The sequence below is a fragment of the Engraulis encrasicolus genome, chromosome 18 (genome assembly GCF_034702125.1).
Source record: "Engraulis encrasicolus isolate BLACKSEA-1 chromosome 18, IST_EnEncr_1.0, whole genome shotgun sequence".
NCBI lineage: Eukaryota > Metazoa > Chordata > Actinopteri > Clupeiformes > Engraulidae > Engraulis > Engraulis encrasicolus.
Window position 1 is genome coordinate 40,537,079 of NC_085874.1, and position 24,414 is coordinate 40,561,492.

Consider the following 24,414-nt stretch of genomic DNA (forward strand, 5'->3'; position numbering starts at 1 on the left):
GCTTTACTGGTGCGTTGAGGAGCACGATTTAAATTCCAAATGCGTCGCACCAACTCGCTGAATGCACCAGCGTGCGATACGTACGCTAAAGCATTATGACAGCCTGCCCAAACCTAATCTGTCGGTAATGAAATGTTTCCTAGTTGTACATTTGTGACCTGAGTGCTGTGTAAATCACTGCATATAGAGTATATTGTTTGCAGGGTATGTGTGTAGTTGCATGGTTCTTGTCAAAGTGTGTGTACATTGTTTGGTGTGATATTAAAAGCGTTAAAAAGATAATTTTCATTTCATTAATTTTCATTTTATCAATAAATTCACATCATGCATGCATGCTAAAGCCCCATCACAGTGCAGCCTATAATGATGTGAATATACTAAGTAAAATCAATCTAGGTATATTAATAATAATTTTTGCATAATTATACGGACCCTACGGTCTGCATATAAATTAATCCAACGTGACCAATGTATCATTGTGACCAATAGAAGGTCGTAGCTGCCGACCCTGCTAACCAATAGCGCAGCTCTTTTACTTTGAGCCATGTGTCTTTTTCGTCCAATAAGAGAAAGGCTAGTCCGCGTTCTGGGCTGGCTGTCATTGCCTTTCATGTGGTAATCGCTAATCGTTGGGCCATTAACACCCTGCTGTGAGACCTGCCCGCGGCTCGCGATTCGCTTCCGGGCGAGTTCACTGTCACCAAAACTGTTAATTTTGATTCTCTCAAGCGCTCAAAATCAGACGAAAGTTAGGCAAGTCCGTGGACGATTAGGGACGAGTTCATTGTCACAAATCCCCCTTTTCGTGCTGTGCCAAGTGCCGTCACGGTGGTATACGGCTCTGGTTATGGCTAGGTAGGCTATTACAGTGGCTATGTGGAACTGTGCCTAAACCAAAACTAATTCCTAAACAACCTGTCAGTGAAAATGTGTGCACCAACCTAACAACATGCCAAATTATGCCTTTACCAAAACATATTCCTAAACTTAACCTGTCAGTGAATAATTGTATTTCGTAACAGCATGGCACTTCTGCATAACTGATCTTAATCCATAGGCTACAGAAGACGTTACTGGCGCGAAATCTGACATAGATAGGCCTAACCACTCAAACCAGATGTTGATCCAGGACCAATTTTGCGATGTCGTTCCAGCAGTAGCCTAACCAGAGGAAATCGCAGTCACCGTTATGGCACAACGTCTTTTCCACACAAAAGCACCAAAAATAATATTTAGCCTAGGCTAACACATATTCGGTATGCCTACACGACTACAGATAGGCCTAAACGCGTCAGTGCTAAAGTATGCGGCCGGGACCTTGCATCGCAAAGCGATATGTTTCAGAGAAGTATTGCATTTTTTATTATTATTTTTAAAAAAAATAATAAATTCGTTTTTTTCCCATGGCCCTCCCCCTAACTCCGATTTTTTTCGCCATGGCCCTCCCCCCCACCTCATTTTTTTTCATCATGCCCCCCCCCCCCCCCCCCCACCCCCCCCCCCCCCCCCCCCCCCCCCCCCCCCTACGCACCAGCCCCCCCTTCCCGGTAAATAACGTACAGTCCCTAAGCTAAATTCTCTAGTCATTCAATCTTTGTATTGCTTCGTTTGTGTTCAGTTGTGCCTTGTATTTTTCATGTAAACGTTCACTATATTTTGATAAACTTTACTGTTAACTTGCCTGTGTTTTGTCCTTGATAAGAAATATGTTAGATGGTAAAATTCGCCTGTCTGCTTTATCTTTTAAACTACAGTGCTGCCTACTTACCTGACCTAAAGCTAAAACCTATCCTAGAAAAGACGTACCTTGGTTAGTACCTGTGAAGGGAAAACTTATTGTATCCACCTGAGCATTTTATTCCCTAATGTATCCTCCTGTATTTCATTCTGTTTCAGTTTTACAAATTTGTATCATGGTTCAAGATGTCTTCACTAAAGCATTCAAACTGGAGTCACGTCTTGAGTCTTACTTAATTGTGTCATACAAATAAAATGAACATTTTTTAAATGTTGAAATACAACTGTTGTTCATTTGTGCTATGTTTGTGCTGCTTTGTGTCCCCCAGAAATGTTTCCACTAAAAAATAAATACATACATGACTAAATAAATAACATTCATTCACTCATGTTACACCTGAGTCCTGTTTTGCGCTATTTTTGCTATAGTGTGTGTGTGTATGTATGCGTGTGTGTGCATGCGTTTCACTCACCTAAAACTGTGATCTGTACAAAGAACTCATTATTTTCAGCAAGAGCCTCTTCATAGAAAAGTGGGAAGTCCTGTATGGCTTCATGCAATAGCCCCATAGGTTCTAGGAGATCCCCCTTGGCGCAGGTCTTCAAGTTGATACCTGGTAATGCAGGGTATATACACCAATCTTGAAGTCAAAATTTACTACCATTTAATACCCTTTTTCACTACCTTTTAAAAACATTTTTAACAACCATCACGACACTCCGATGCGAGTATAAACAAGACATCTTTTGTCATTTCTACCTCCTTAACATTACACTTTCGTTTTTTGGAATAGGATGCCTGAAAGGGAGCAGTGCGGCGGGACGGTACCATGCCCTCAGGGTACCTCAGTCATGGAGGAGGATGGGGGAGAGCACTGGTTGATTACCCCCCCCCCCACCAACCTGGCAGGTTGGCAACCTGACGCCCTAACAGAGTACCCATGACTGGCCTCATACTGCCCTCAGCTACAGAATCAATCAATGTATTTTTTGTCAAAATGGTACAACTAAAAAAATAATACCTTGTTTTTCAAAATATAATACCTTTTAAACAAATGTACAACTTTTAAGGCCATTAAATTTTGGCTTTTTAATTTATCACCTTTTAATACTTTTTGAAACCCTTGCTTTCCCAACTTTCAGTGTTTATTTGTGTTAAATATGTGTCTTTCGAAATGTCTATCGTCGGAAAATATGTCGGAACGCACGTACAGTCGGCAACAGCTGTTGCAGATAAGAATGGACAACTTAAGCAATGTATTGGATGTACCAATGAAGACTCTGGAAGAACTAGGAATTCTCCGGCGGCATAGGACTACATCGGACCCGTCTGCCTCGCTATGCCGACACAGAAAAAGATGCTCAAGAATTAGGAAAAGGGGCAAACGAGGTGGCGTCGAGACACGGCTTGCAGCCAACCCAACTCGTCCAGCAATACCATCAATTCTCTTGGCAAACGTCAGATCTCTGGACAATAAGATGGATGACATACGGCTACTAAGATCAGCGAACAAAACCGTGAGGAACTGCTGCGTTACGGTGTTCACCGAATCATGGCTGAACGACGGCATACCCGATTCGGCTTTACAACTGGAACAACTAACGTGCCACCGAGCGGACAGAGCCCGTGCAGCAGAGAAAAACGAGGGGGAGGAATATGTGTCTACACACATGATGCTTGGTGCAATAATGCTACGGTAGTACAGAGGCACTGCTCTCCACGAGTGGAGTTCATGATCATCAAGTGCCGACCCTTTTATTTACCCAGAGAAATATCCGCTATCCTATTAGTCGCCGTCTACCTCCCACCCAGCAACAACAATGGCGTCAAAAGCGAGGCACTGAACGAGCTGCATCGGGGCATCAGCGAACAACAAGATGCACACCCAGATGCCTTCACAGTGGTACTGGGAGATTTCAACCACGGAAATCTCAAAACAGTACTTCCAAAATTTTCATCAACATGTCAACTTCCCAACAAGAGAACAAAACACCCTGGACCTCGTTTACACAAATCAGAAGAGAGCATACAAGGCAAAGCCCATCCCCCACATTGGATCATCAGACCACACGACAATTCTGCTACTGCCAGCTTACAGACAAAAGGCAAAACTCACCAAACCAGTTCAGAAGGAGGTGAGAAAATGGCCTGAGGGAGCCATCTCACGACTTCAGGACTGCTTTGAAACCACAGACTGGGACATTTTCAAAACAACTGCCACCCACAGCAATCACATTGACATTGAGGAGTACACAGACACCGTGACCTCCTACATCACAAAATGCATCGATGATGTTACAGAAATAAAACACATCACTACCAGGGCCAACCAGAAGCCATGGTTCACAGGAGACGTTCACCGACTGCTGAGGGCCAGAGACAAAGCCTTCAGAGCAGGAGACGTACCTGGCCTAAAGACAGCAAGGGCTAACCTGTCCCAGGGCATCAGGAAAGCAAAAAAGGAATACTCAGACAAAATAACAACACACTTCAAAGACAGCAGAGATGCACAGAGCCTGTGGCAGGGCATACAGGCCATCACGGACTATAAGCCTGCACCACGAAGCTGTGACAACAACACCTCTCTGCTAAACGACCTGAACAGTTTCTTTGCCCGCTTTGAAGCACAAAATGACACTCACCCACAGAAAACTCCCCCTCCCCCCCATGATCAACCCCTTTACCTGTCCTCTGCCAGTGTTAAGAGGACACTGGCCACCATCAACCCACGCAAAGCAGCTGGCCCAGACAGACATACCAGGCCGAGTGTTGAAGGATTGTGCAGAAGAGCTGAAGGATGTCTTCACAGACATCTTTAACATCTCTCTGGAGCAAGCAGTCATCCCATCACTTTTCAAAGCTGCTACCATCATACCTGTGCCGAAGAAATCATCACCATCATGCTTCAATGACTACCGTCCTGTAGCACTGACGCCCATAATCATGAAGTGCTTCGAACGGCTAGTCCTGTCACACATCAAAGCCACCCTACCCCCCACCCTAGACCCCTACCAGTTCGCATACCGAGCCAAGCGATCCACGGAGGATGCAATTTGCTCTGCCCTCCATCCAGCCCTCACCCACTTGGACAATAAAGACTCATATGTGAGAATGCTGTTCATTGACTTCAGTTCAGCATTCAATACCATAATACCACAACAACTCATCAGAAAACTGGACAAACTAGGTTTCAGCACCTCCCTCTGCAACTGGCTGCTGGACTTCCTGATGCAAAGACCACAAGCAGTACGGGTAGGGAACAACACCTCGAGCACCCTGACCCTGAGCACGGGGGCTCCGCAAGGTTGTGTTTCTCAGCCCCCTGCTGTTCACGCTGCTGACACACGACTGCACAACGACCCACAGCACTAACCATCTAGTGAAGTTTGCGGATGATACAACACTGGTGGGCCTCATCACCAAGGGCGATGAGACTCACTACAGAGAAGAAGTAGACCTGCTGGCCAGATGGTGCAAAGACAACACCCTCCTGCTGAATGTCAACAAGACCAAGGAGATTGTTGTCAACTTCCAAAGGGCCCAAAAACAACTGCCACCACTGACCATCGACGGCGATGCTGTGGAGAGAGTGAGCAGCACCAAGTTCCTTGGAGTGCACATCAGCGACGACCTCTCTTGGACCACCAACACTACATCACTGGCGAAGAAGGCCCATCATCAGCGTCTCTACTTCCTGCGCAAACTAAAGAAGGCAAGTGCTACACCCTCCATCATGACAACATTCTACAGAGGAACCATAGAGAGCGTCGTGTCCAACTGCATCACAGTGTGGGGAGGAAGCTGCACGGAGAAAAACAGGAAGACACTCCAGCGTGTTGTGAACACAGCGAAGAAGATCATTGGAGTACCACTCCCCTCCCTGCAGGACATTTACACCACACGCCTCACCCGGAAAGCACTGATGATCATCAAAGACACAAGCCACCCTGCACACAAACTGCTCAGCCTCCTGCCCTCTGGAAAGAGGTACAGGCGCCTCCGTTCCCGTACCACCAGGCTGGCGAGCAGCACAATGCACCAAGCGATCAAGATGCTGAACACTCAACCCACTCTCCCTCCACTGTCAGCCTCTAGCCAGCAAGGCCACTGACAACCCCCCCCCCCATTCCCCCACCACCATATCTGCGACTGAACATTCCACCTGCACTACTATACTTGTGACTGAACTTTCAACCTGCACTAACTCAAAACATGCACACACACACACACACAAGCACACTGCACTTTCTGCACTAAACCCAAACATACACACACTGACACACACACACACACACACACACACACACACACACACACACACACACACACAACACACACACACACACAACACACACAACACACACACAGACGCACACCGCACCTTCTACCTGCACTAAACACATACACACACACACACCACACACACACACACAACACCACACACACACACACACACACACACACACACACACACCACACTGCTGCTGGTGTACTTGACAGACCTTTTTTAATATTTATTTTCTTCAAAATGCTACTATTACCATGTCAGAACGCTATAAAGGACTTTTTTTAGGAAAAGCACAAAAGCACAACAGATACCTCTTAATGTATGTCCTCTACAAGTCTTCTGTTGTCCAGTCTTGCACTTTAAATGTCTGTATGAGCACTGTCTATGTCCATACTGTCTTAAGTCCATGTATAAGTACTGTCTATGTCTATACTGTCTATGTCCTTACCTAGATTAGTCTATGTCTAATGGGAAAGCAAGAAATGTAATTTCAAATTCTTTGTATGACCAGTGCATGTAAAGAAATTGACAATAAAAACCTACTTGACTTGACTTGACTATACACCCTGTAATGGGACAATGAAATTCTAGGGTGTTTTGTCCGGATGCAGTATTACGTGCCCACGTCACAATAGCGACGCGCGTCCTTGTTGCTGACGACGTTTGATTCGTCCCCAACCCTAACCTAACCCTAAATCGCTTGTTTGAAATGGCCTGAAATTAGTGAGTTCCAGTGCAGTTCGGCAACGAGGACTCGCATCACTAGTGACGTAGGCACATCCGGACGAAATACCCTTGTTTTTGTGAGTCCCACCTGGTAACAGAGGATCCCGGTACACGTCCGTTATGAGTACCTGACCACCCTGACTGCAAAAAACACACACGAAGACACACACACACACACACACAAAGGATGGATATGAAACTGGCAGGTAGATTCTAAACTCTATTACTGAACACTTTTACCAGCCTCAAAGTAGCGTCTCTGTGCACAACCACTGTCCAGGTGCTGGTGATGTGCAGTAAGGGTAATCCATGTAAATGAAGGATGAATCACCGCACACTGGTATTCTTTGCTGGTAGTTTATTTGGTGAACAACACATGAAACTGATGAAGCTACAGCGAATCACGTTGTTCACCAAATAAACTACCAGCAAAGAAAGAATACCAGTGTGCGGTGATTCATCCTTCATTTACTTACTTTTACCAGTCTATTCACATTCAACCATTCCATACATTGTCAAGTAATATTACGATTTCTAATCCATAGTTCGTTACAGAATTGACAATTCCGTTATTATGATTCGTAAACATAGTTTTGACACAATGGTTATTTACCTCGTATTAACAAGAAGACTTAAACCCAAGCTCAGGTGACGTTATGCAGTACGATCATTGTAAGTATACTGTATAAGAATGGAGGCCAAGTCAACATTGTTTTCAATTCAACTCTTTGAAGCATTTTTGACCAGGGTTCAGCTGTAATCCACGGAAGTGTGTCTTAGCAACGCTAAGGGCAGCCGCTAATAGGACAACATTACCCCCGATCAGAGAACGTCCATTTCAAGTCAAGTCCCACCCCTCCCACGATGGCAACGAGGATGAAAATTAGAATGCCGTGATGGTGCTAATGAACCAACCCAGTTTTCGGCTGTGAAACTGGTAAGTGTCAACAAAGAAAGCCTTATTCAAACTCAAATTTCAAACTTTGAATACTCGTTGACAGCCCCAATGTAAACCCACTCTGTATTGTTAAGCATAGTTAGTGTATGTTTTTATGATATTTCATCACACTTTTATCACAATATACAATCTTCGTCGTTTAATCTAGAATTGATAAAAGAGGAATGCTCATATTTTGTTGCATCCTCCTGGTGTTTGCGGACCACCTCATCATGTTTTCTCATGACATGGCTTCGCAGGTTAAAATAAGAATCTTCACTCACAGACTATTTTGCCACATTCTTCCTCATGCTCAACATCTTCCTCTAGCTTTTTGACCTGAATTTTGCATTTATACGACCCATCACCTTTTCAAAGTACTTCACAAAATCCATCTTCAGACCTTGCCATCCTCGCAGGTGCACGTGACTCAAAGAGCGTGAAAGCGCCAGGGTCAGTGGCTGCAGCTTGTGCAATACATATTTTTTAAGGATTAAAAACTGTTGGCCTGCAACTGTTTTTTTAAATTTCGGGGAGAAAATCACACTTATATCAAATACATGTTATTTTACAAATTTTATAATCCAACATTTGGTGCTGGATTTCGAACTGGAGCGGAGCAGAATCCTTGCTCCGGGCTTTGAATTGAAAATCGTTCTGATCTCTAACCATTATTATTGCTTTTACTAATGCCACTGTCACTATTATTATTGTCTTATTATTGTAATGTCTTTCCATTCTATTTTTATCTTATATTTTTTCTACATGTTAAATGTTCAATGTTAAATGTTAATTTGTATTTACTATTAATCAATTATTGTTACTAGTCCTACTGTTACTAGTGGAAAAGGAATGGATTGGAAAATGCAAAAAAAAAATGCTATTTCGAGTCACAACCGTCATAAATGAAATATTCCTGGTGAGAACAATGGCAGGTGTTACATAAGGCCTGTAATGTCTTTTTTTTCAGGTGTTTCGTTTTTCCAATAGGGCAGCAGATTTCGACCTGTACTCGCTAGCATTCTGCTAATGTTATGTGTTCTTATTAGTTCTAGTTTCAAACTGAATATTAATATTTCTGGGCAAAGTATTATACGATAAGAAAAAAAAATATGGTTGTAGGAATCTCCATTGACACCCACTCATATTTCACTTGCCTGCGATAGCCAACTAGCAGCAGTACCACCATTCTCATTGCTTCCAGGTTCTTTGCTGCAACCCACCAGCATCCCAGCTCCACTTTGACATGTATGACATGGCATGAGCTACTCCTTGTCATGTTGCTCTGTCCATGGGGGAATTGTTTATTCTCCTAATTTTTAATTGGGTAAACACCATTCCCTATGCTGCTGCTGTCCCCTTAATCTCGTCTTTCCTTGGTGCTCATGAAAAACCAAGGGACTCTTCTGAACATAGCCAAACTGCCAAATGTACCGGTAATTCATTATTCAACTATTCAATAAAGATATTGCAATCAGAATTTCTTGTCTTGTGTTTCATGGCCGCAATGGACCTGACAGAAATCGAGCAACCTGCGATAGTTCTGGCAGACCACGCAGTCAACGCGCCCTTTTGCCTGCTGAATGACGCCGACCCGACCCATACAACTCTCCACTAATCAGCTGCGCTTTGGTTAATCAGCTGCTGCTTGCAATTGGAAGCTGACCTTTGACGCGCTTTATTTAAACTACAGAATTTGTTTTCCTGTCATTGCTTTTTTGCTGCTTGTTTTGCTCCCACCACCTCCCCTGCTCCACCGGACTAATCATTGCCAAACAATGTCATACTGTTGTCGTTGTTGCTTGCTCTGTTCTAGGGGGTATGTCGCCTTTCCAACTTAATGGAAGGCACTCCACCTGAGGATGCTGCTTTTCCCTGTATTGGCTCCATGGAGCTTATGGAGAAGCCGGGGAACTTCCTCCGAACAGAGCCATACCGCCAAACACAAATGTATGCATTCAGAAATAAAGCTTCTAAAATATATCTCTGTTTCTCGTCTCATTTTTGACTAGAGTGGATCTGACATAACTAAAACTAACAGTAACACAGAGTTAACAAACACACAACATACGTACAACACCCACCGGAAGGTGACAATTTTTCCGCGATGTACTTCACGAAGATAACCAAACTCAGGGTATGCAAGGTCGAAAGTGTACTCGTACAGCAGGACTGTTGAGGGAGTAATATACTGCGGGGCTAAATATCCTGGAAAGCTGTGATCATCGTTCTTCACACGGACAAAAACACAGACGCACACACATAAAAGCAGAAAATACAAAAAAAAGTCTCAGAACAGGGCTGATGGTACGAAACTTCTATACTTTTAAATCTTAAAGGTCTGGCGCTTTTCAGACAGTTTGGAACTGCTACACCTTGACATTTCAAAGTATTACTTATTCAGGGATGGGCAACATTCATGATACGGAGGGCCAACGTTTTTCATTGAGTGCGTTTATATGCAGTTCAGTATCCCGAATATGAGGCATATCCTGGTTATGATCATATTCGGGATAAGGTGTTTATATGAGCACAGGACGTTATCTCCCAGTCTACATTCTTGGCCGTTATAGAATTCTCTTCGAATGCGCCTGGACACCAGCAACAGCGTTCTATGGGAAGCCCCTGTATTCGGGATAAGGTAATCGGGATAAGGTGTTTACATGCGTCAGTATCCCGATTTCTGTCGGAATACTCCACCTAGCATACCCAGATTTCTCAGTATCCCGAATAAGGGCTTATTTGGGACACTGAAGTCGGAAAAAGGTGTTTATATGCGCAAACGAAAATTCGGGATACTTAATATCCCAATCATTTTCGAGATACTGAACTGCATGTAAACACACTCAGTGCCACCATTGGAGAGTCACATAGCTCGAGATGCAGTTGGTTGCTCACTGACTGCTGATATTTTGGTTTAATTCAAAAGGAATGGAAATGTTCTCTATCTGCCCACAGTATAATTACAATGGATTAATTCAGTAGTGTTTGGAAAAATCTGTTTATTATTTATTTAATTATGTTTTATCTTAGGGTCACACTGAGTGAGGAGCTAAGTAAAAAGCCAACCAAGGGATGATTAGCACTTCTAAAAGATAGACACCTGGGCCACGCCATGGCACAAACGGTAGTCCCCTGTTATACCGGGGACCCAGCTTTGATTCCCGACCGGAGGTAATGTCCCGATAGCCTGGTTCCCACCAGACGGTGTGTGTGTGTAGCTTTGGCGCCCACTGGTGGAGCAGAGCTACACACACTACCATCAGGTACATAGCCATAGACCACGCTCAGTCTTCAGCCAGAAAAGTACTTCTGCGCGGCCTCATCACCAACAAATTCCTTCAAAAACCTTCCTGTTAGTCTCTAGAGTCAACATTGTCTATTATCTGTCCTGTGACTCCTCAATGCGAGCTACCGTTGATATTGAAGCAATAAATGCTCCGTCTATTTTCTGGCTGAAGATAGAGTGTGGTCTATGGCTGTGTGTGTAGCTCTGCTCCGCCAGGGGGCGCCGAAGCTACACACACACCATCGGGTGTGAACCAGGCTAATTTCCCATCTCTCGCTCCCACTCGCTTCCTGTCCTGTCTGAATAAAAAGTTGAACATCCCCGCCCCCTCAAACACACACCTGGATGATAGTGGGATCAATGGTCTTGCTAATGAATCCAATGTCGGTGGTGAAGTCCACATCTACAACCGTCAGTAGGCCAATGTGGTCGCAATACAGGAAGGCGGGAGTGGACTTCGAGATGAAAAATCTAGAATACTTATGTAAACCTGCAGTAGAAGACATGAAGTAGTTAAAGGAGTGTGTGTGCGTGTGTAGAAGACATAAAGTAGTTAAGGGAGTGTGCAGGTGTATGTGTATGTGTGTGTGTGTGTGTGTATGTGTGTGTGTGTGTGTGTGTGTGTGTGTGTGTGTGTGTGTGTGTGTGTGTGTGTGTGTCTACATTACACCATACAGAAGATGAAAGCATACACGCATGCGTAGGCCTAGGAACAAGCAACTTAGAACAACCTGCTTCAACTAAAAGAGCTCGTAGTGATAAAACAAACAAAACACAAAACAAAGCAGAGAAAAGATGGCGGCGTCCCCCCTCCACTCTCTCATGGAACGTTCGCTGAAGGTTGCTGCGGCTTTAACTGCCAATGTACAGGGGAGAAGTACCGAACTCCACATTCCAATTCGTTACTCGCTTACTCGCCTTCCTCGAAGTTAAAATATTTTCAACTTGGGATCCGCCCACATCGCATCGCTTGTACAGTACTCGCCTACTCGCCTGCTAGTCTCACTGGAACACATTGACATTCTATTGACTTCATTCGCTGAGCGAGTAACTAGCAGCGACGTGTATGAACCTAGCTTCAGTCTTGAGTGCTCCTCGCTCCCAGCCGGTTCCAGCCCGACAATGCTTCAAAAGTCGGATTACTGGCGCGAACCGTGATGAACTGCGCTCTTTGAAACGCCACCACGCCTTGCAAGGGTTTTATGGTTCTAGTAATGCCACCACAGCTCACCGGACCGAGCTTGCAGGGCTCCTACCAGTACCAACAACACAGAAGCTAGCCACACCTGGCTAACAACCAAACACAGGGCAATACATGGATTTTCCTGTTTTGATTCTACCTGAATACGCACGCAGCCAGGGATCCCAAAATGCTAAGTGGCTAAGCGTGTAACATTGGAAGTTGCATTTGACCAGTGTGGTGCGTGGTTAAAACCTGTTTTCTAGACGGCCGGATGTTGTGGTTAACAAGTAGGGGTACATTTCAGGGTTTTTTCTTGTACTTTTTTTCTTTCTTTCAATGAATACCCTAGATCAGAGCTATTCAAATGGCGTCCCTGGGGCCAGATGCGGCCCTTGGACGGCAAGGTCCTGGCCCCCCATGAGGTCAGGAGAACAAAATGAAAACAAAAATGTGTGCTAGGGTAATTTCACTATCACTAACACTTCAGGATAGGAATAATTTTCCTCTGCACATGAGAGTGATATCTTATAAGAAATAGTCTTAATAGATAATCAAGGCTACTAATAAATAGAAAAGTGAATATCTCTTCTGTCTGGAAAGTTATCCGCTTGTTTCGCACCCTCAATTTGGACATTGCATACGATTACATCATTGACAGTAGATATAAATGGATTACATACAGTGACGGACTGGGATAGAGAAGCGGCCCTGGCATTTTGACCCACAACGCGGCCCTGCGGCCCCAAGACCCCCCCCCACCCCCCCCCCCCCCCCCCCCCCCCCCCCCCCCCCCCCCCCCCCCCCCCCCCCCCCCCCCCCCCCCCCACGCGCACACAGACAGACAGGAGAGAGAGAGACACACACACCACTTCGTTGCAACAACTTGGTGACCGCGCACCACATGAAAACACATTGGTAAACACAAGGTGCATCCTGATCCTACTAGAACTAGGTGCATGGTGCATCCTACACGTCGAAAACGGTGCGTTATAACAAGCGCACTCTGCACTCGTTGGCCCGCCCCACACAGAGAGAAATTGTGACTATTAATAAAATAGTAGGCCTAGTAAACACTGAAGTTTCAGAAACCGACCTTTAAACAACAGGCACCAGGCAAGCATCAACGTGCCTACACACACACACACTATAAAATCAATGAACCAACCACTTTTGATGTCCGCTTTGCTCTCGCACCGCTTCTTTACGCAAAAGCCCCTTCTTAACGCTGGACAGTGATGACAAGACTATGAGTGGGAGTCAGTCCAACTTCTATGCTAACCAGTCCAGAGCTGAACGCAAAACAACATACCGTAGGCTACATCGATATGGCTACTAAAATGTATTTCAGCAAGACAAGCCACCAATTCGAGAGCCCATTACCAAGTCATGAAGTTAAGAATAAGCTTACAGTACGAATAAGAAAAACTATAACAGCCCCCAGATTACCACAAGCTAAAAAGGTTTACAGATCACATCACCTTGGCTAGTAGCGAGACTAGCCACGGACTGGCTTATGACAGTAGAAACGCGACCTTACGTGAAATAAAAAAAAAGTGTCACGGCGGACACAAACAATGTTTATTAATGGAAATCCTTCAGCCCTACCTGGTCTTATTCGTAGAGTCGGGCGGTGCAACACATCTTCTAATATCCATATTTGTGTGGGCGAGAGAGCTCTGCGTGCTATTCCATGTGTGAATGGCCTTGTGATTTCTTGGCGATTGCAGAGACAAAACAACACACTTCTTCATGGTCTTCTTCCAAGCAAGCCAAGAAGCTGGCATAATAGATACTAAGACATAGATTCGAACAGAACACCGTGTTTTCAGTGACAACAACCTTGAATTTATGGGACACTTCTTGTCCGCCACACACCGCAATGCTCACAGAAGTTTATCGTCAGTCACTAGGGAAACGGAGGACTGAACTGATTAAGAAAATACCTGAAAAGACCACAAGATGGCAGCATCTCACCGCGTAGTGACCACCAAACACCTCCACAAGTCAAGTCAAATGTGCTATCAATTTCCATTGCCGCTCCCCCTTCTTTCGTTTAATTCCTCCTCTTCCTGGACCTTCATTAATTTTTCTTAATAGCTATAATTGTCCATTCGCGTCGCGACATCTACCGTCAGTTTTTCTCTACAACAAGCTTCAGAATGTTGATGAATCTTTAGGCCTACGTTCTTTTTCTTATGGCGGGAACCGAACGTAAATAAAAAAAAAATCCCACAAAGCAATGCTTTACTACAGTTGTCTCAAACAAAAGCAAAATATAAATAGGTAGGCTATAGTTTTTTTGTATTATTTTGAACACTTTTACATCATTGGAATATATATTCAGGAAAAATACAACATGAAACATAATGAGACCCACCCATCAATATGCCACCGTCCGTGTGTAATGTATGGCAGTGTCAGTGGTATAAATAGCGAAACGATGATTAGGGGAATGCTACCTGAATAGAACTTTGAACGCAGGCAGTGTGATATTTGCTTCACAGATCCCAGACGTATGATTATGGGGCCGCAATGAGCATTGGAAGGGCCGCGATGGGTATCTTAAGGGCCGCGGCCCTTCTGGCATGTGCCCAAATGCCAGACTGTCCAGTCCGTCCCTGATTACATACATGCGCATTCCATGGCCCCTTTACTGGGAGGAATTTGAAAAACTGGCCCTTGGTTACATTTAATTGAATACCCCTGCCCTAAATGTTTCCATAGTATACACACCCTGATATACACCCTGACGTGTCCAAACTGTTGTGTACAGTGGAATGGTATGACGCCAAAACTGCTTACCCATGACTGCCCTATTCAAGTATATACACAAGAATATTTAGGAAATTTGTACACCAACCCTTTGCAATTTGGTGATCTTTCTGCTTCACTCATGGAGGAAGCCTCCTCTCTTGTGCAGCCATTTTTAAAATGAGCTACTGTGAGCTTGTTGTTGACTGCTGACCTCTTGTGGCTATTTCCGTGTATTGCAGACACATACAATTGCATACAATAGGTTTTGTGCTGTGGGTTGTCGAACCCTGTGCTACAGCATGGCAGTGGAGGGGTGTGTGTGTGTGTGTGTGTTTGTGTGTGTGTGTGTGTACCTGCTCTCAAGACGATGATCGTCCCTCCGGTTGTCACACCGACTACCATGTTGTTATATGGGCAGCTCACCATGTCGACTATGCGATCCGACTGAGGCATAGTTAGTAAGTGGTGGAATTTGGCTCCACGGTCATCGGAAACCCACAACTTAAGACACATGCGCACACGCACGCACGCACACATGTACACACACACACAGACACCATAACTATGGAAAAATTCCAGAGATTCATCATGTCAGTTTCTTCACATGCAAAGGAATTTGTACAAAGGAATTAACTGACAAATCGTACTACCATAGTTTGATGTCTGAATCCGTATGGAAAATGTGTAAAGGTGGGCAGATACCGTGTATGTTTAAGTTTCCATATAATGTCTACATACCTTCTGAACATATAGGGGTTGGACAATGAAACTGAAACATACCTGCCATTTTAGTGTGGGAAGTTTCATGGCTAAAGTGGACCCGCCTGGTGGCCAATCTTCATTAAAGGAGTATGCCACTATTGTGGGGCTTAATACAGTTAAAATCGTTTGCTGGGGTTTATTAAGGTGGTAAAGTGTCTTATTTTTCATGTTAAGCGTTGTCTTGCTTTAAGACAAGTTAAAAGAGGGAGTATGTCGCTAAGCTAGTGAAAGTCAATGGATCCGTGTAGCATGTAGCATCTCTCCTGTTTCCACCAGAACTGTCCGTCGGGAGCTCCACAGGGTCAATATACACGGCTGGGCTGCTATAGTCAAATCTGTCTAAAATCAAGTGTTTCAGTTTCATTGTCTAACCCCTGTGGATGATGATGACAGGAAAGTGAAAGCTGTTGGAGTTTAAGTAAGTATGCTCTACGTGTGTGTGTGTGTGTGTGTGTGTGTGTGTGTGTGTGTGTGTGTGTGTGTGTGTGTGTGTGTGTGTGTGTGTGTGTGTGTGTGTGTCTGTGTGCGTCAGGGTTGAGCAAAATTTTGAATTGAATTGAGAATGATCCCAACATTCCAACATGAATTTGAATTAAAGTTCTAAACAGGAAATGAAATTGCAATTCAAATTCGAATTGCAGGAAGTCGAATTGGAATTCCATGAAAGTCAAAGTAATGACCTAATAGAAACACAAAGATGGAGCTGTGGATTAACCACTCTGTGTCTATTCCTGGTACTGCCAGGTGGGCAGAGTGAATTACCGCCAATGCACCTCTGCTATCCTAGATCACACGAATTCGAGACGATTCGTCTAATGAATTGTTGAGAGGGGACCATTCGAACAAAACGTTGGACCATTCGTAGAAGGCATGGGGTGTTTCGTGCAGTACCTGAGGATTTTTCGTAGAAGACCTAAGGACGTTACGTTCAACCCATGCAGACCTTTCGTGTAACTGGGCAGACTTTTAGTTCAGTCTGCCTATTTTATTAGCCAATTCTTTTTATATTTTATCAAACTTGTGTGCCTACCACCACAATGCAATGAAAACAAAAATCGAACCATGTAGAAAGTGCGTGCGTGCGTCTCTATTTTTTTTAAATTAATTTTTCATTTTAGTTCAGGCTGCTTTTTTTATCATTAGGCCTATTTTATAGCCTATTTTATAAATATACTATATCTTAACGGACTGCTTCTGCCTCCTACCCCCTGTGCACTACATCTGTCTATAAAATGGAGTTAATTTCAAATGGCGGGTGAGACTGTCAGGAAGCAACAAGCCGAGAGAGCAAGAGAGAGGGAACCATGAAGTGTGCGCCGAGAAGATCATCATTCGCAAGAATGCTAAGCCAGACATTGATGTGAGCTGTTCCAAATTGAGACCAAGCGCACAAGTCTGCAAACAAGGGTTTTGCAAAAGTGCACTACTAAAAATAAGAAAAGATATTCGTTGTGTTGATCTGAGTTATTTCTAATGTGTTGGTCACTGATTTGTATTCATTTTTGGAAAGGTAAAGGCAGTCTTATTGTTGCCTAGCTGGCGCCCATCTCATAACTTAAAGGAGAACTCCACTTTTTTGAACATTGAGGCCGTTTTCTGAGTGGTCTGCAATGTTTTAGAGTCCCCTTCACCGTTTATTTCATGTTTGCTGCAGTCTCTGTTATTTGGCTGATTTGGATTTTATCTCAACCAGCTTCAGAATGGCTGTCTATGGGCACCTGCAACTCTGTTCTTAAAATCACCTTAAACATTTGTTTTCGAAGGTCTACAGCTCACATAGTGGTTAGGGGTGTTCACTAGCAGTCCCTAACAAGTTTCAAGGCGAAATATGGCTTCTGTCATTTCTTATTTGCCAATTTTTGAAAGAAAGTGAAAGTGAAAGTGAAACTTAGTTCACAAATGGCTACATAAAACACACAGAAAACACGACAGATGCCATATTTCGCTACAAAAATTGTTAAGGAACACAAGTGTATACTGCTGAACACTTGGTGAGTTGCCTATATTTGAAAACAAATATTAAAGGTGATTTTAAGAACATAGTTGCAGGTGCCCATAGACGGCCATTCTAAAGCTGGTTGAGATCAAATCCAAATAAGCCAAATAACAGAGACTGCAGCAAACATGAAATAAACGGTGAGGGGGACTCTAAAACATTGCAGACCACTCAGAAAATGGCCTTAATGTTCAAAAAAGTGGAGTTCCCCTTTAAAACAGTCGGTTGCACCGCTACAATATCGACGAAATGTTTTAAAATGTAGGCTTACAACAGTAATTTAAAGGTAAGGGATAATGTATTGTCCACACGTGACTATAAGAAAATATTGCCCTACGGGACAAATAAGACCCCCGATGCCGAAGGCAGAGAGCTGTTATTCCGCTCCGAAGGAAATATATTTCCGTAGTCACGTGTGGACAATACATTATCCCGCTTATCCCGCCTTTACCAACATTAGAAAGCATAGAATAAATAGTTAACCAGTAGTTAATTGTAACAGGTTTATTGCCATTTTATAGCGTGCGCAAAGAAAGATAGTTCGTGGAAGCTCATAATATAAAAAGAAAGAAAGGAGTCGCACACTGGAGCTGAATGCAGAATCAAAAGCTGTATTAAACAAAGCCGAAAAAAGTAAATAAAACCGACAGACAGGGGACAAACGTTCCGGGTCTAGCCCATCATCTTCCTTCTATTCTTTTCAATTATACTGCTCTTGGAATTACGCACCGAGCGATACGCTCCGAATAAGACATTGGCGCGGACGTCACCCCACCATTACGCACATAATTTAAAAAGGTTAACAAGCAACAGAGTTTGGCTACTTTCTAACTTGTTACAGCCACATTGCGCTTCAAACTGTTTGCAGGCTGCCTCGTTCACTGCGCGATATCTACTAAACTCGGGTTCATAACAGGACCATTTCTATCTGATCTGTGCGCCGGATGGTTGGCTGGAGGAGGCAACGCTAGCCTAAAGAGTAGGCTACTTCACCCTTAAGGAAACTATCAACGAACTCCTCACTTGTTAAAAAAATACTACTGTTAATAGAAGATGTCACGACAGCGGCCGGCGGGCAGTGACAGTTTGCTTTCTTGAAATAACAACACTCGGACAATAGTGTAGACTTGTGCGCTACACGCTGGGGTGGGGGCAGGGCTGCTGAGCTGTCTGCTACAAGCTGTCGTGCCGGGACGTGAACTGTATCCATTGCGTGCGGCCGGTCGCTTTGGGAACTGTGGGTAAGTTGCATTTGGGTAGGCTATTGCGCGTGTTATAGTTGCATTAAGTAATTGACGAGCCAACGTCCGGCAGCAGTGGCTGAGTGTGTAACTTAACTCAACTTTTGTAGGCTACTATCGTCCGAGTGTCTCCAGATTGTGATTATTTATTCATTTATTCAAAGACGATAGCAGTTTACAGACGCTGCTGGCTGCATGGATATTGTGGTGGTTTTCCCTCCTAATTGTATTTTATGAAATTGTAAAAATAAAACTACCATAACATTTACTCCTGTTGTCTGTCGTTCCTGAATCGTGGTCTAAATTTCACCTCTTACAATAGTGTCAAGTCCAGTGAATGATCCTGCATCCATGGATAATTGGATAAAGCATACTAAGTGGACATGAAAGAAATGCGAAATTAAAACAACAGCGTGTCAATGCAAGCACTTTATTTATCACATGTGAAACGAGAAGGCAAAAAGTGCAATTAGGTAGCCCCTTAATGCACGCTGTACCTCCTGTGGCACGCTGTAATAGACATTGAAAGTTAACTACTATAGTACTAAACAACTATGACAGTGCACGGGGCCTTTAGTAATACATTACGACTTGGTCATGGCCATTCTGGTAACAGCTCATTTATAATGCCGCGTCTTAAGGGGTTAATAAATGAAACAGTGTACAGGTCAGTGCTGGTAAAAAAAGAGTTTTAATGACTTGCACAAAGTTGATGCTCGTTTGGTGAACTTCAAAACCTGCGCTGTATTCAATAAAAGCTGGGCATAATGCACATAAAGGACTGAAAATGCAAATGAATCAAATCCCAGGAAAAAACAAACCGTATCCCGGGAATCCCGGGAAATAACTGATTCAAAGTCGTAGTTGGCCTATTGAAATTTGTCCTCAAATTGCACCAAATCTGGGTGGTAATCCCCTATATGTGGTACATATTCTATGTTGTAGCCCAGTGGCGTAGCTAGAAAAGAAAATCTTGGTGTTCCCAAGAAAATACAGGTGTTCCTTATTTTTTATTTTATTTTTAACTCAGAGTAAACACATCATAGCATGTTTGCACGGATCGGCCTACTATCACGGTGCCATACTATTACGCATACTATTACGAATGAATCATGATTGGCAAACCCAACCTAACTTATTTGTTGCTATATTTGCGCTGCAACTGAATTCAAAGGGATGTATATTGGCTTTAAATATACATCAATTATCTCATCAGAGTCCATTCCTCGGCGAACTCCTTTTCAAACATTGACTGAAAGTGTTGCCAATTCTTGAAAACACGTATTGCTGTAACGGTGGCTCTGGTGTTTAGGGCTACAAAATATTATTAAGGAAATGTTGAAACTAACAAACAGAAAACCAATCCACCAGTTGGGCTGCGTTTGAAACGTTATTTAGTGTTCAATTTATATCCCGAAATTGGGAAACAACAAGGACAGCCTCCAACGCAAGGAAGGCAAAACACAGCCATTCTGGCTAGTAGCAGAAGTTTTCACAAACCCAAAAGGCCGACCGGCTTAACCAAAACAAAGGAGAAAAGAAAAGGATGGGAAGAGGGGTACAGACAGGGCTGGCTGGAAGAGGCGCGCGCGCGCGCGCGTGTGTGTGTGTGTGTGTGTATCTGTGTCTGTGTGTCTGTGTGTGTGAATGTGACATGGGTAATCACAGTTAGCACGAGCAGCAGTCAGCTTACCGGTCCAGACAATCAGAAAGTAAAGGAAATGTCTCCACGGTACCTGACCTGTTCCGAGCGTCCCAGCGTTTCACAACTCCAAACGAAATACACAATTCACACTTGGTAGCAGTCCGAGTTGGTAGTCAGTCGGCGTGTTACTCTCCCCGCAAATAATGCTACTCCTCCACCAAATAGAACACACCGTTTACAGGCATCTCCATACTGGCATTCTCAATGAGAAATCTCCCCTAAAGATCATAATGTGATGTTGTTTAAATTCCATTTCGTGTTAGTTATGCTAGCGACTGGGCTTCTTTATGGAGCGTTCATGCTGGGTATCAGCTGCATCAAAATCTTCAAACTTGTTTTTAAAACTACCGCGTCTGTACTGTCTGTGTCTGCGCGGGCGTTATCGTTTACGCATGGTATTCTCTATGGGATGTACTATATTTATTTTAGGAGCAACGTACGAATGAAAGGGTTGAAATCCATACTCGTCGCCTACATGTGCGGCCTTTTTATCATTTCGTGTCCATAATAATTTTAGGCACATAACGCTCACGCCCTCCGCAATTTAATATTGCACTCCAACCAACTGTATCGGGCAAAATCATTTAGCTATCCACTGACTGCTTCAGGGATGGCGAAAGCTTTCAGATCGCTCTGGCATTTAGGCACGTCTACAGAAGAGAGATCTGGGATCCCCAAGCTAACTGTATTTTGGTTCATCTATAGCTGCATCATCCTCTACTCGCGCAGACCCTCAGTGCTTCGTGCATCTTCGTTACACTTCCTGAATATACATCTGCGTGAGAACCAGGTTATCATCCTCTCGGATGGTGTGGGTAATAAGCAGCGGTGTAGTCTACTTTTGAAGTGGGTATACTGTATATTTGAGCATTTTTTGTAGTGGGTATACTGTATATATTTGTGCTATTCAAAACAATGGGTCAATCAATTTGAAGTGGGCATACTGAAATCCCTGAAATTTAGAAGTGGGTATACTCCGTATACCCGCGTTCTACGTAGACTACACCACTGGTAATAAGGCTAACTGTGGGCTCACTTGGTGGTGTCGTGGACCTGCTTTTTGAAGGGAGAACCTCTGCGATTCTGGAACCTGAAGTCTGTTGGACCTAAAGCCGTGGCTTTTTAAAATAATAACTGCGGAATGGTATCAGAAAAATTAATTGCATCGCGCTCACCATTCACCGGCCTGAAGTCATTTGGGAACGATTATGCTTCAGTGATATGTAGACCGACAGTTGGTTATTGCCTTTAATGTAGGCGGATTTCGGGGGCATGATTTTGTTGACAAGTACTTATTTAACGACTTAAATGGCTTCCACTGAACACGGCAGGTCATTTGCATGACAAGACTTCATGCCCATTAGCGAACACTTTGTTCTTAACAACTTCCCATTAAGAAATGTGTATTCTAAATGTGTTTGTCACCGTTTTCAGCAAGCCTGGCGTCGCCATGAGGACCTGATGTTTTCCACAGAAAACATGCATGGTTGCAACCACTTACAAAAAAAAAAAACCTTCTCACCGTTTCACTGAATTTAAAGACTCACTGCTCTGATGTAGCCTACTCTTTATTATTTGGTGTTGGAACTGTCTATGCATCGCGTGGCATGGGCAGACGTTGGTAGGCTTTACGCATGCATACACGCACACAAAACGGTTCAGTTCAACGTTTATTGACCAGCAAGCAAGCGGCGCAGTACCAGCTGATTTGCTCTAGAGTCGCGAAGTGAAAACTGACTTTCAAACCCACATTTTGAAACATTTACAAAATAGGCAGCCTGAAGGCTTGAAGGGATTGGAGGACAATTTCCAACAAAAAAATATAGCAGACTGAAGGGACGTTCTCTCTCTCTCTCTCTCTCTCTCTCTCTCTCTCTCTCTCTCTCTCTCTCTCTCTCTCTCTCTCTCTTTAAACCGTAGCATGGATTTAACATGGGTGCATTCTGTAGGCTATGTTTTCCAACACTGTTGTATCTTTTCTGGTCATGCGCGAACTATTTGTTGTCATTCAGAATCAGAAACATCAAAGTGTCGGCAGACAGCTTTCTCTTGTTGCTGGTGCTTTGCATTTCATTTGAATAGTGAAGCTATAGGCCTACTCTCCACACATAGGTATATTCCAGACCCCCAGAAGACGGTAGCTAGAAGCTTTCATCTAAAAAGTTACCGGAAAGTCAGAAAACTCGCTGCATGACAACCAAATGTGCTCAGTGGTCAAGACTTCTAGACGCACGCTGCCCTGATTCAAAGCGACAAGGCTGTGCTTGGTCCCGCCTCTCTGCCCGCAGATGGGGCTACTCAAATACTGTTCCAGAAATGTAAGGAGTAGAAAGTAACATAGGCCTACAGATATTTGTCAAAAAATGTAACGAAGTAAAGTAACGGAGTAAAAGTGAAAAAAAAGCTTCTCAAATATTGTTCCAGAAATGTAAGGCGTAGAAAGTAACCTAGATAATTGTAAAAAATGTAAGGCGCAAACGTAAATTGTCAAAAAATGTAACGGCATAAACGTAAAAAAACAACAACATACCAAATGAGTAAGTACATTTTATTTATAAAGCACATCTAAAAACAGCAAAAAACAGCTGCTTTACATGTTTTAATCAACAAAAAACAAAACTGACCAAAATGAGCGTTATAAACAGCTGATTTACATATTTAAATAAACAAAACCCGTGAAAATGAGCATTAAAAAAGCTGATTTACATTTCTAATATAGGCAGGCTGAAGGGACGTTTAGTTCAAACCTAAGGATCTTTAGTTCAATTTTAAGGACGTTTCGTAGGCTTTTGCGGTAGACGGAACGTCCTCGACGAAAGATCCCCTGCCTTATACGAATGGTCCAACGTTTTGTTCGAATGGTCCCCTCTCAACAATCCATTCGACGAAAAGACCTGTACCCGATCACACATTGGCCTGCTTCCTTGCAGTCTTTAAAGCAACACTCTGTTTTTTTGACACAGGACCTCATTTCTGAGTCAACCAGAGTGTTAGAAGTGTGTCCAGGTCGTTTTTTTTTTTAATTCCATGCAGTCATTGTAAAACCACAGGTCGATGTTGCTAAGCTAGCGCAAGTGACCCACTTTTGTTAGCATGACCCAATAAAGCAGTCTTAACAAGTTCAATAAACACTCAAAGCACGTCAATTACTTCGCCAGGCTATCGACACAAATACCCACGTTGATAGAGAGATTTAGGGAGTAAACCAACCTTAGAATTACATTGCTCACCCGCAGCAATTTGTACTTCCTGATTTGGCAGTCGCGGACTGATATCTAACACCAATGTTACCAGTTCTCACTGTCAAGTTTGTTTTGAGCGCAGCTGTCTACTAGAACTACGATCAGACAAACCCTGATCATAAAAAAGAATGGCAATGTTCGGAGAACCCAACGCTCTTGATGACGAGGACGAGCAAATTCAGAAGCATACCTGTATGAGCCGGAATATAGGCCTACTGCATTAGAGTTGAGATGGATTTGAAAAGGTCCGAACGAGAGCGCGCGTCTGTATGAGGCAGCCACTGAAACTGTAGCAGAAAGCCGGAACAGAATAACAGGGGATTGGTGTCGTGTCAGTGCCGAAATTGCAAGGCATTGGAGATGGAAGAAGAATGTTTTTGCTGCCGAGTTGGGACTTAGTTTCCCCACAGATGCAAGAGATGGAGATTGCATCGTTCCATATAGTCTAGATGCTGGCACAGCACATCTCGAGATGTGTGCATAACGGAGCACCAGGACTTGTATCTCAATCGTGGAGTGCTAGAAACATTCTTCTCAGTCGAGATAAAATACC

The 24,414-nt window shown here is 43.6% G+C and overlaps 1 protein-coding gene across 1 annotated transcript in view; it reads right to left on the reverse strand.

Moving 5' to 3' along the window:
• The window catches only part of LOC134469396 (cation channel sperm-associated auxiliary subunit beta-like), a 108,000-nt gene that overhangs the window by 50,218 nt on the left and 33,368 nt on the right, over positions 1-24,414 (reverse strand). Inside the window, exons 15-19 of the mRNA XM_063223624.1 lie at positions 15,269-15,416; positions 11,320-11,468; positions 9,774-9,919; positions 6,841-6,893; positions 2,211-2,351 (exon numbers count right to left, since the gene is read on the reverse strand). Coding sequence (XP_063079694.1) covers positions 2,211-2,351; positions 6,841-6,893; positions 9,774-9,919; positions 11,320-11,468; positions 15,269-15,416 — 637 coding nt within the window. The remainder of the gene's footprint in view (positions 1-2,210; positions 2,352-6,840; positions 6,894-9,773; positions 9,920-11,319; positions 11,469-15,268; positions 15,417-24,414) is intronic.